The sequence below is a fragment of the Meriones unguiculatus genome, chromosome 3 (assembly GCF_030254825.1).
Source record: "Meriones unguiculatus strain TT.TT164.6M chromosome 3, Bangor_MerUng_6.1, whole genome shotgun sequence".
NCBI lineage: Eukaryota > Metazoa > Chordata > Mammalia > Rodentia > Muridae > Meriones > Meriones unguiculatus.
Genome location: NC_083351.1, coordinates 179,140,378 through 179,153,549, shown reverse-complemented (window position 1 = coordinate 179,153,549; position 13,172 = coordinate 179,140,378). Strand labels below are relative to the sequence as shown.

General features: G+C 43.7%; 1 protein-coding gene across 4 annotated transcripts in view; it reads left to right on the top strand.

Annotated features, from left to right (window-relative positions):
* Positions 1-11,744, top strand: part of Gak (cyclin G associated kinase) — a 57,072-nt gene extending 45,328 nt beyond the window's left edge. For all 4 annotated transcript variants that reach the window (XM_021651816.2, XM_021651817.2, XM_060381116.1 and 1 more), the window contains 5 exons: positions 6,702-6,818; positions 9,226-9,438; positions 9,742-9,887; positions 10,874-11,050; positions 11,202-11,744. In XM_021651816.2, coding sequence (XP_021507491.2) covers positions 6,702-6,818; positions 9,226-9,438; positions 9,742-9,887; positions 10,874-11,050; positions 11,202-11,303 — 755 coding nt within the window. In that variant the 3' untranslated portion in view covers positions 11,304-11,744. The remainder of the gene's footprint in view (positions 1-6,701; positions 6,819-9,225; positions 9,439-9,741; positions 9,888-10,873; positions 11,051-11,201) is intronic.
* The last annotated feature ends 1,428 nt before the right edge of the window (positions 11,745-13,172 follow it).

Sequence of the window (13,172 nt, the reverse complement as noted above, 5' to 3'; positions counted from 1 at the left end):
AATATTTTGGTCCAACACAGTCCTGTTTGCAGAGTCTTTGACATACATCCCCTCTCTGAGATACAAATGTATCACAATGCATTTGTAGAAGTAAGAGGGCAGTCAGGACTCAGGTCTCTCCTGTCATGTGAATTTCAGGCATCAAATGCCAGTCATTAGGATTGGCAACAAGTGTCTTTACTTGCTGAGCCACTTGCTAGCCATTGATTATAGGTACTTTCAGTTTGCATTTCTTCATTACAAGTGAGGTTGTAATGTATTATTTTATATGCTTTTGGTTGCAGATTTTTTGTTTTTGTTTATGCAGGGTTATTTCATGTTCTTTATTAAACTCTTTTCATATTTGGAATTTCTTTTTCTTTTTAAATTTTTAGAAAATAAATTAACTATTCTTTACATTCTGACTGAAGTTTTCTCTTCCCTCCTCTCCTCATTTCTCTTCAAAAAAGGGCAGGTCTCCCACGGATATTAACCAGCCATGGCATATCAAGTTACAGTAAGACTAGGTACCTCCTCTTCCATTAAGGCTGAATGAGGTAACCCATTAGGAGAAAAGAGTCCCAAAAGCAGGCAACAGAGTCAGAGACAGCCTCTGCTTCAACTGTTATGAGCCCCATCAGAAGACCAAGTTACAAAACTGTAACATATGTGCAGAAGGCCTACATCAGTCTAATGGAGGCTCACTGGTTGGTGGTTCAATCTCTGTGAGGCCCTGTGAGCCCAGGTTAGTTGATTCTGTGGGTTTTCTTATAGTGTCCTTGACCCCTCTGGCTCCTATAATTCTCTCTTCCCTTCTTCCCATAAGATTCCCCAAGTGCCACCTCATGTTTGGCTTTGGGTCACTGCCTCTGCTGCTAGGTGAAGCCTCTCTGATGACAGCTGGACTAGGCACTAGTCTATGAGTATAGCAGAATACATTAGAAATCTGTTTCTTTTTCTTTTTTATGCTAGTCATGTTTGGTTCTATCCTAGGTCTCCGGACTATTCAGCCTCTGGGTCCTGGCCCTCCAGGCAGTGATAGGGGTGGACTCCCTCTCATGGTATGGGTCTCAAACTGGACCAGTCATTGGTTGGACATTCCCACAATTTCTGCACCACCTTTACCCCAGCAAGTCTTTCAGGCAGGACAAATTGTAGGTCAAAGGTTTTGTGTCTTGATTGGTGTCCCATTCCCTCCACTGGAAGGGAGGGGCTTATTCAGGTTCTGTATCCCCATTGTTAGGAGTCTGAACTAGGGTCATCATCATAGATCCCTGAGAATTACCATTGCACTAGGTTTTGAGCTTGTCCCAGGAATGCCTCCTGATTCCAGTTGTCTCTCCCATTCTTCATCCTCCTACCCCCTGACCCTTCCTGTTCCCATCCACACCCCCATCCCGACACCACCACTACCACCACCACCCCTGCCCCCACCACACTCCATCCCAGTTCACCCAGGATGTCTATTCTGTTTCCCCTTCACAGTGAGATTCATGCATCTACCCCCAACCCCTTTGAGTCCTCCTTGTTACTTAGTTTCTCTGGGTCTGTGGATTGTAGCATGGGTATCCTTTACTCTGTGGCTAATAGCCACTTACAAGTGAGAACATACCATGAGTGTCTTTCTGTGTCTGTTACCTCACTCAGAATGATCTTTTCTAGTTGCATCCATTTGCCTGCAAATTTCATGATGTCATTGTTTTTAACAGCTGAGAAATACTCCATTGTGTAAATATACTTTTTTTTTTTTTATCTATCCATTCTTCAGTTGTGAGACATCTAGGTTGTTTGCAGTTCCTTGCTATTACAAGTAAAGTTGCTATGAACATAGTTGAGCAAGTGTTTTTGTGGTATGGTGGAGCATCCTTTGGGTATCTGCCCTAAAATGTTATAGCTGGGTCTTGAGGTAGATTGATTCCCAGTTTTCTGAGAATCTGCCATATTGGTTTCCAAAGTGGCTGTACAAGTTTACACTCCTACCAGCAATGGAGGAGTGTTCCCTTTGCTCCACATCCTCATTAGCTTGAGCTGTCACTTGTGTTTGTCATCTTAGCCATTCTGATAGGTATAAGATGGAATCTCAGAGTCATTTTGATTTGCATTTCCCTGATGGCTAAGGCTGTTGAACATTTCTTTAAGTGCCTCTTGGCCATTAGAGAGTCCTCTGTTAAGAATACTCTGTTTCAATTAGCACTCCATTTTTTAATTGTGTTACTGGTTTGTTGATGTCTAGTTTCTTGAGTTCTTTATATATTTTGGAAATTAGCCCTCTGTCAGATGTGAGATTGATGAAGAACTTTTCCCATTCTGTAAGCTGCCATTTTGTCCTATGACAGTATCCTTTGCCTTACAGAGCTTCTGGGCTTCTCTAGGATGAAGCCTACTTGAGCATAGTGGATGATCTTTTTTATATGTTCTTGGATTCAGTTTGTGAGTATTTTATTGTGTGTTTTTGCATCAATGTTCATGTGGGAAATTGGTCTACAATTCTCTTTGTTGAGTCTGTGTGGTTTAGGTATCAGGGTGATTATGGCCTCATAAAATGAATTTGGCAATGTTTCTTCTGTGTCTATTTTGTGAAATAATTTGAGTATTGCTATCTGTTCTTCTTTGAGAGTCTGATAGAATTCTGTTCTAAAACCATCTGATCCTGGGCTTTTCTTGCTTGGGAGACTTTTAATGACTGCTTCTATTTCCTTAGGGGTTATAGGTCTATTTAAATTGTTTATCCAGTCTTGATTTAACTTTAGTAAGTGGCATCTCGTGATAAAATTATCTATTTCTTTTAAATTTTCCAATTTTGTGAAGTACAGGTTTTTGAAGTATGAACTCATGATTCTGTGGATTTTCTTGTATATCTATTATGTCCCCCTTTTTTGTTGATTTGGATATTCTTTCTTTGTCCTTTAGTTAGTTTGAATAAGGGTTTGTCTGTTTGTTGATTTTATTAAAGAACCAACTCTTTGTCTAATTGATTCTTTCTATTTCCTTTGTTTCTATTTTATTGATTTCACTCAGAGTTTGATTATTTCCCACTTAGCCTACTCTTTGGTGTGTTTGCTCCTTTTTGTTCTAGAGCTTTCAGGTATGCTATTAAGTTTTAGAATGAGATCTCTCATTTCTTTATGAAGGCACTTAGTCTATGAACTTTCCTCTTAGCATGACTTTCATTGATTGTATCCCATAAGTTTGAGTTTGTTGTGCCTTCATTTAATTTCTTTATTTCTTCCTTGACCCAGTGGTCATTCAGTAGAGGGTTGTTCAGTTTTCATGAGGTGGTAGGGCTTTCTGTTCTTGTATTCGTTGTCACTTGCTTTATGACTGAGTATATGATCAGTTTTGGAGAATACCCCATGAGGTGCTGAGAAAAGGTATGTTCTTTTGTGGTTGGGTGAAATGTTCTTTAGATATGTTAGGTCCACTGAATTCATACCTGCAGTTAGTTTCATTATTTCTCTGTTTAGTTTCTGTCTGGATGACTGTCCATTGGTGAGAGTAGGGTGTTGAAGTCTCCCACTATTAATATGTGGGGTTCACTGTGTGATTTAAGGTTTAGTAATGTTTCTTTTACCCTTGCATTTGGGGCATAGATGTTCAGAATTGAGAAGTCATCTGGGTGGATTTTTGCTTTGATGTATGAAGTGTCCTTCTCTATCTCTTGATTAATTTTGGTTTGAAGTCTATTTTGTTAGGTATTAAAATGGCTACACCAGCTTGTTTCTTAGGTCCACTTGCTTGGAAAATCTTTTTCAACCCTTTATTCTGAGATAATGTTTATCTTTGATGTTGAGGTGTGTTTCTTGTATGCTGTAGAAGGATCAATCCTGTTTTCATATCCGTTCTGTTAGTCTGTGTTTTTATTGGGGGATAAGTCCATTAATATTGAAAGATACCAGTGACCAATGATTGTTAATTATGGGTGGTGGTGGTGGTGGTGGTGGGGTTTTGTTTGTTTGTTTGTTTTGGTGTGTGTGTGTTTCTTTGTTTTTGCTGGTCTAAGATTATTTGCTAGGTTTTCATGTGTGTAATTAACCTCCTTGGGTTGGAGTTTTCTTTCTAGTACCTTCTACAGGGCTGGATTTGTAGATAAATACTGTGTAAATTTAACTTTGTCATGGAATATCTGCGATAATTGAAAGTTTTGCTAGGTATAGTAAGCTGGGCTGGCATCTGTAGTCTCTGCAAGACATATGTCCAGGCGCTTCTGGCTTTTAGAGTCTCTGTTGAGAAGTCAGATGTAATCTGATATGTCTGCCTATACGTTACTCAGAGTTTCTCTGTGTAGCCTTGGCTGTCCTGGACTTGCATTGTAGACCAGGCTGGCCTTGTACTCGTAGAGATCCACCTGCCTCTGCCTCCTGAGTGCTGGGATTAAAGGCATGCACCACCATGCCCAGCTGATTTGGGGGAGGTGGGGGCTTTCAGCTAGGAATCTTGTCCTCCTTTTATTCCTATTATTTTTAGGCTTGCTCTTTTCTTAGTTTACCGGATTTTCTGGATGTTCTGTGTCAGGAACTTTTTAGATTTAACATTTTCTTTGACCGATGTATAAAGTTCTTCTATCATTTCTTCAACACCTAAGCTAGGTCCCAGGGACTGTGATGCATAGTGATTGCATCAGGTTTGGCAGTAAGTGCCGTTACCGTGTTGCCATCTGGCCAGCTTCTTAAACTATTATTATTATTATTAATTTGCATATTTGTGTATGCATATGGATTTATATCCTCTGTGGTACCCGGGCATGCCATGGCACACATTTGGCGGTCAGAGAACAACTTTTTGGAGATTTTTTTCCACCTTGTTGAGGCAGGACCTCTCATTTCTGTTGCAACAGCTGGCTTGCAATCTTCTAAGTAACTCTCCTGCCTCTACACTACATGTCATCAAGTACCAGGGTTACAGATGAACACGTTCGCATTTAGATGTTTCACGTGTACTCCAGGGGTCAGCCTCAGCTCTGATACATAGCAAGCACTTTCACCTGCTGGTCCATCTCACTGGCTTAATAGTTTTGTTTTGTTTGTTTTATAATTTTTTTAATTTTTATTTATTATCATTTATTACAATTTATTCAATTTATATCCTGGCTATGGCCCCCTCCCTCGTCTTCTTCCAATCCCACCCTCCCTCCCTCTTCTTCCCCTATGCCCCTCCCCTAGTCCACTGATAGGGGAGGTCCTCTTCCCCTTCTATTTGACCCTAGCCTATCAGGTCTTATCAGGACTGGCTGCATTGTCTTCCTCTGTGGCCTGGCAAGGCTGCATCCCCCCAGGGGGAGATGATCAGAGAACCTGTCAGTGAGTTCATGCTAAAGAAAGCCATTGATCCTCTTATTAGGGAACCCACTTGCAGACTGAGTCTATTGGCTTACATCTCAGCCTGGGTTTTATGTCCTCTCTATGCATTGTCCTTGGCTGGGATATCAGTCTCTGCAGGGGCCCCAGGGCTCAGGTTTGTTGTTTTTTTTCATTTGTTTGTTTTTGTTTTTGTTTTTTTGCCTGTTCGTCTCCTTTTGGAGGTTCTGTTCCCTCCAGGTCTTTCTATCTCCCCTTTGTTTCATAAGACTCCCTGCACTCTGACCAAAGTTTGGCTATGAGTCTCAGCCTCTGCTTTGATACCTCGATCAGTAAAGACTTTCAGAGGCTGTCTGTGGTAGGCTCCTGTCCTGTCCTCTCCTGTCCTGTTGCTTCCAATGTCTATCGCATTTGTCCTTCTGAATGAGGATTTAGCATCTTTCCTAGGGTTTACCTTGTTGTTTAGCTTCTTTAGGAGTATAGATTTTAGTATGTTTATATGGCTAGTATCCACTTATGAGTGAGTATATACCATGTGTCTTTCTGCTTCTGGGTTACCTCACTTAGGATGATCTTTTCTAGTTCCCACCATTTGCTTGCAAATTTCCTTGTTTTTAATACCTAAGTAGTATTCCATTGTGTAAGTCTACCAGTTTCTGTACCCATTCCTCTGTTGAGGGACATCTAGTTTGTTTCCAGCTTCTAGCTATTACAAATAGAGCTGCTATGAACATGGTTGAGCAAATGTCCTTGGTTTATAGTTGAGTATATTTTGGATATATGCCTAGGAGTGGTATCTTTCTGATTAGTTCTGGCTGTCCTGGAACTCACTATGTAGACCAAGCTTACCTCAAACTTAACAGAAACCTGCCTGCTTTTTATATATGGATATCTGTCAGTTGTTTGTTTGTTTGTTTTAAGATTATTTTATTTGTGTGTGCAAATGTTATTACATGGGTGCTGGAATCTGAACTTGGGTCCTTATGATTTAGCACCAAACACTCTTAACCACTAAGCCATCCCTCCATCTCCATAGCCATCATTTTTTAATGACTGCATAATATTTTGAGTAGTTGTACAATAATTATTTTTAAGATTTTATGCTTAGAATAGTCTCAAATTTACATTACTGTATCATGAAGGACAGTTGTATTTTAGAGAGATTATAGCAGGTGGTATTACGAAGTAAGAACAATGAAGACATTTTCTGGTTCTTGGTACCAAGTGTTCACTGATTTCCCAGAGGAGCAATGTGGATGCGAGAGCTAGCCACTCTGCCAGATTTTCTATGTGTCCCTCCCATTGTCCTTAAAGATATTACCAAGCCTTGAGTGGAACCTTTGGTACTTAAAGGGAGGACCAGGAACTTTGAAAATCTGTGTTTCCTTCTGTGCTGTACAAGTCTAATAGCCTTTCTCCTTTTTCCAGGTCCCCTCTTCTCTTCTGCCAGTCACCCAGCCCCTCCGGGTCCCCATCCAAGCCAAACCAAGTCTCAGCGCCTAGACCCATTTGCTGATCTTAGTGATCTCAGCTCTAGCCTCCAAGGTAATATTTATATAACATAACTGAGGTTTTAAAGAAACCAAAATTTAAAATTGCATGAAAATTACATATGGTAAAAACCTGTTTGCAGGTTGCACAATTGCCTATCAGATCAGAGAAAACATACAAGACTGTAAAGTCACATACCTAAGAGCAACAAACAGCAGTCTGTTGCAATTAGTTTTACTAGGAACAGCTCAAGGAGACCAAAACTAAAAACAGTACTGTGTATAGTTGATTTTTGCAAAAACACTTTCAGACTAGTCAGGGATAGAGGCTTATGCCTGTAACCCCGGCACTCAGAAAGCTGGGGTAGGAGAATCAGGAGTTCAGACTTTGCCTATGTGAGACCCTTCTCAAAATAGTAACAAAAGAACCTTTAACTATGAACATAAGAAAACATGTAGTGCCAATATAGTAGAACCACAGCACAGACATGGCAGTTGGAATTGTCAGAGAGACACTAAATGTTTTTAGGTGACAGGACTGCCCCTTTGCTTTGTGTTGATGGATCTGTATGTGTAATGTTTTTTTTCTACCAAAATCTAACAAAGATTTTTGTACAATAGCCAAGTTCAGTGTCACATTTATTTGGGAAAGCAGACAGACTAGAATGATTGGGGCTTTTTGTAATTGAGTTATATAGAGGCTCTACCCTGCCTTTGAGGTATACTCTCTGGCCACAGAAACCAAGACTATGGTGTTAGCAAATGCCAAGCACTGATAATACATGGATTAGAAGAGAAGGCCCAGCTGTGCATCCAGAAGGGGGAGACAAAACTGGAACCACTGGATTTGCACAGGCAAGAAATAGAGTTTTAGTTACAAACTGAGCTTCAGTCTCAGGTGGAATGTAAGGCAGAGCAGCTCTACTAGCAGAAGAAAGCACAGATCTGAGACCTTCAACTGTGGAAAGACCAAGCAAAATGTGGGAAGAAAACATTTTCAAAAACAGTTTTAACAAGAACTCTATTCTAGAATATATAACTGTAGAGAGAAAACAAAAGATAATGATAAGGGTGAAGGTTCCGTCAGCAACAATTCTGGTGTGCCAATAAGTGCAAGAGACAATGCTGAATCACCAGCTGCTGGAAGATTCGGGCAGCAGCCATACCAAGGATCTTAGAAACTGGGTTTCTTTGGTTGTTTGGTTGGTTTGGTTTTTTTATGTTTTTGTTTTTCGAGGCAGGGTTCCTCTGTGTAACCCTGGCTGTCCTGGAACTCACTCTGTAGACCAGGCTGGCCTGGAAATCACAGAGGTCCACCTGCCTCACAAGTGCTGGGATGAAGGTTGTGCACCACCGCCCAGCTTGGGTTTCCCACACATCCGCAACTTACAGGAGTGTGAAGTGACCCAGCCACTCATGGTCTGTTTCCTACAGAAGTAAACATGCAGACACCATAGGACCCCAGAGCTTATCCCAGAGAGATGAGCTTATATGTCTACAAAATCCATAAGTAAGTACTCAAGCAAATGTGCAGAGAAGAGCTGTTTGTGATAGCCAATGGAATAAACTCGAAATCAATGTACTTCTGCGGATGAAGGTTAAGCAAACAGCAGTCCCTTTCATACTGTGAAATATTCCTTGGCAATAAAAAGTTTGAATCAGCTGATCACATCACATTTACAGTCAGAATACATAGAGATGAATGCATGCATGCTAATACTTAGCTTACCTTCTCCTTTCCATTCAGTCCAGAACCCCCTGCCCAAGGAATGATCTCACCCACAATTAAGATGTATCTTTCCCACAGCAATTAATACCATTAAGATAATCCCTCACGCCAGGCATGGTGGTATACGCCTTTAATTCCAGCACTTGGGAGGCAGAGACAGGTGGATCTTTGAGTTCGAGCCAGCCTGGTCTACAGAGAGAGTTCTAAGAGAGCCAGGAATACACAGAGAAACCCTGTTTTGGTGGGGGCAGGTGGGTGGAGATAATCTCCCACGGGCATGCCCAGAAGTCATCTCCTGGGTGATTTAGATATTAACAAGGGAACAGCACCAACCATCACAGGGAACTTCATGACTGGGGACATTGTGTGAAGGTGTCTAGACTTCTTAACATGCATCTTGAAACTTCTATGATTTCAGTCATTTAACAGAAAGTTAAAGAATCAGCTACACATTTAAGGAGCTTTGTGAGGCAGAGTCCACACAAGACAGCCCCCTGGACCATTCAGCAGATGGGGATACCAGGCCTCTGTAGATGTCCATGTAGGGTACCCTGTCATCTAGCCGCAACACTGGTGTATCCCTGGCTACTCAGGGCCCTGGTACTTACTAATTAGGTACAACACATCAATTAAGTGACAGTGGTTTGTCCAGCAACGCAGTATTCTCAGTCCCAGGAGAAGCAACTCGTCATCTGGCTAAGTGGCTTACAAATGTCTTGTGGTGTCTTCCCAGGCCTGCCTCCTGGGCTTCCTGCAGGGGGCTTTGTCGGCACATCAGCCCCCGCTCCCAAAAGCAGCAGCTCCTGGCAGACAAGCCGTCCTGCAGCCCCTGGGACCTCATGGACCCCCCAGGCCAAGCCAGCCCCCAGAGCCTCTGAACAACTAAGGTCTCACTTTAGTGTGATTGGGGCCCGAGAAGAGAGGGGCGTCCGTGTGCCCAGCTTTGGTAAGTTGGGTCTGCCATCGGCATGCCTCTTATTCGTCCCCTCAGGGCCAGCCAAGACAGCTGTATTTATGTTGCTCACTGACACTGCCCCAAGAAAGCAGATTTGGATTTGTATGCTGGTGTCTTCAGGCATCTCTGTAGGCCTGGCTCCTCTCCTCCAATTCTCAATGGCCTTTAACAGATGGCACTGAGGCCATGTTTTTCTTCTTTTCTATCTAGGTATCAGAACTGTTAATACCCAGGGAGCAAAGCAAAAGCAGGCAGAGTGTCTATAAAATGTGTCTATTTTTTTTTTCTTCCCAGCCCAAAAGCCAAAAGTCTCAGAGAACGATTTTGAAGATCTGCTGCCTAATCAAGGCTTCTCCAAGTCTGACAAGAAGGGGCCAAAGACCATGGCAGAGATGCGGAAACAGGAACTTGCCAGAGACACAGACCCATTCAAATTAAAGGTAGGTACCCCCAGGGCACAGGCCACACTATGAAGGCCAATGTCTCCAGCCGGAGACCTGGACCTGGCACCTGGAGGCCCTGGGTAGGTGCCAGGTCCAGGCCCCCCATGTAGCCAGACTTCTAGACAATATGATACTGAGTGTTTGCATCTCATAGTGCTGCTCATGGGCACTGGACATCCATGAAGCGCGCAGGCACCATACAGGGCTTCTGGTAATCTGGACATGCTTGACCTTGTCCTTGAGCTGGTAAGAGGGCATAGCTCAGACTTGTGCCCATCAAAACCAAAGTTTCATCCGACTGGTGAGAACAGTAGTTTGTTTAGGTTTTTGTACTGACGTGGGACCCTCACCGTGGAGTAAGAAGGAGTCAGCATAGCACAATGATCAGAATGTTCCACTGTAGATCTGTAGGTTTATGTGGTAGTCAGTTCTTTAGGGCACAGTGTAGCCATTCTCTTACCTAAAAGGTTGCCAGAGTCCCAGTTGTCCTCTTTGAGCCCTGTGCCTGGATCAGGAGGCTAAATGGAGAGATTAGGGGTTTGTGTCCGGCTAAAAGGGGTTTCAGCTCTGACCATACTACCTTCTATCCACAAACTGCTGTAGGTCGGCCCACCTGGTCTGTACGGTCTGAGGTGAGCCCTGTGCTGGCACTGAGAGGGCTTGGTTGGGGACCTTCTGGTGCTAGGAGTAGATGGGGCGGGGAGTAGGACCATGGCTGTCCTGTTCTCCTAGAGGGATAAGCAAAGAGGTACCAAACCATGTTCTTAAGGGCCTCCACAGAATCTTGCTCTGGGCCTATGGGTGGTCTTTTCCTTGAGGGCCAGAACCATTGAAATGATGCACCCACCCTCTCCAGTCTCTGAACATCCCTCAGTACTTCCTTTGCTGCTTACCTTGATTTCCCCAGCCCACCGTCTTCCCAGCAGGGAGGGAGGTCTAAAAATAGCTCCTTCCTGAGGTTCTGTGCACACTGTTGTCTGCAGCTTTTGGACTGGATTGAAGGCAAGGAGAGGAACATCCGTGCACTGCTGTCCACCCTGCACACAGTGCTGTGGGATGGGGAGAGCCGGTGGACACCTGTGAGTATGGCTGACCTGGTGACTCCCGAGCAGGTGAAGAAGCAGTACCGCCGTGCCGTGCTGGTAGTGCATCCTGATAAGGTAAGTGTGGTGGGCCAGGGCCAGGGTGGTAGGCCATGGGCTTGTGGTTGGGGTGTCTCTGCCTGTCATCCTCTAGGGGCCTTCTGCCTGCTGGATATATCACACAAAAGGAGCTGAGTAGTCAGGCTGGCTCTTACCCCATTTCTCACAGGCCACAGGGCAGTCATATGAACAGTATGCCAAGATGATCTTCATGGAACTGAATGATGCATGGTCTGAGTTTGAAAACCAGGGCTCACGGCCCCTCTTCTGAGGCCTGTGAATGGTTCTGGCTGCAGGAGCTGCTCATGAAGCCTGAATGCTGCTGGCTTGACTGAGGCACAAATGGGACCATAGCAGGTGTGGTAGGTGACATGGCCCTAGGGGCCTGGACCATGTACTCCCAGCCATCCCTGCGTTCATCATGGACAAACACCATTCCATGGCTGGGAGAGAAAGCATTCCTCAGATCTGATATTTGTTGTTTTGTTTTTCTTTTTCTTGTCCCAGAGGAAAAGTGTTGATTTCTATTCCTTCCACAGCTGTCACAGTTTGTGATTTACTTGGTGTCTGGTGGCTGTCACCTCTTGGATGGCACATGTCTCTAGCACTGCTCTCATGTCACTTCTTCAAATATGGGGTGCACCTACACCCTGCTCCAATAAGTTTGCCAATCATCTGTACATAATTAAACTATTTTCTGATGGCTGGTGCAGTCTCTGGCTTGCAAAGCTCTTCTTACCTGGTACCTGGTAATCTGTTCTTCAGTTTTTTAACCAGGATGGATTGTAGGATCTTAAGATGTCCTAGAAATGGCTGCAAAGACCACTGTGGCCAGCGTCGATACCAACTTCACTGAGCACTTTGCTAAAGGAAAATACTGGAAACAGATCAGAAGGGAGCCTGGTCCACAGCATTGGTTCTCTTTCAGAGCCTGGAATCTTACTCCACCTTCAGAAATGCTTCATCTTAGCTCGTAACGAGAGTTTTTAGAGGGGTGTCAGGACACTTCCACCTACCAGGGGCTGTAGAGTTGGGTCATGTTGCTCTCAGACACTTGTTCTACTGGCTGGATCTCATTTAACCTCAAAGGACTCTAGTGAAATTTCAAGCCAGTGGCCCAGACCTAAAAATCACTGACAGAAGAAATACTGGGGTGAGTGTGAACACAAAGTCATGCCTTCATCACTGTGTAGGCAAGAGACAGCCATGGAGCAGGTGGCTTGATGTTGCCCATTGAGCTGACCATCCATGGTCAGAATACAGTTTGGGGTAAGGAACACTGCTTCAGAACAATCCAGCAGGTGGGCAGACAACCAGGGCTGTAGTACTACTTATTGGAGACTCAATAAAAAAAGGCAACAAGACCTGTAGACCCCAGCATTTGGGTCTGAAACATAAATATGTATTGATTATGACAACACTGACAAAACCCGGATGTCCTGGCTTTATCTTAAGTTAATGTCAAAATCAGACACATTCCTGGTGCAAGGATCTGGTTTTAAAGTGCTTTGATGATCTGCTCTGTTAGTAATTCTCTGGGGAGCTGTGCAGGGAAAGCCAACCAGGTTCACATGGGAGTCATGGCACACCTCCCCATGCCTGCAGTCATGTGAAATTGGATCCATACAGATACAGAGCTCAGATTCCATTCTGCCTTCAAGACTAAGGTTCCTCTGCCCTTGGATCTAAGGAGGATTACAACAAGAACTTTGAGTTATTATTCAGGGAATTCAAAGCATAATTTCTTCAAATGTCTCCATCATAGGTAGATAGACTTCACCAGAGAGCTTTTGGGCTGCAGTCCATAAATGGTGACTTGATTTCAGCCAGACATGACTAATTCATCTTTCTCGATGAATTAGGTCTGTAAGTAGCATTTGTCTACAGGGGCCCAAGGAATCTTATTGGCAGACCACCTGCCGCTTCCCTGTGTGACCTCTGTCCAGCATGTAAGTCACCAAATCCATGTGATGCCAAATGAAACCCGGATAGATGCAAGTCCTGTCGGGCATGTTAGCCTTTGGTTATAGTAGGTGTGTACGTAAGAACTTATCTGTGGGAGTCCCAACGGTACTTCCTCAGGTACAGTTGTTTTCAGTACCTTTGGCCTGAAGCTTCAGACCCGTTAGCTGCTAAGCTT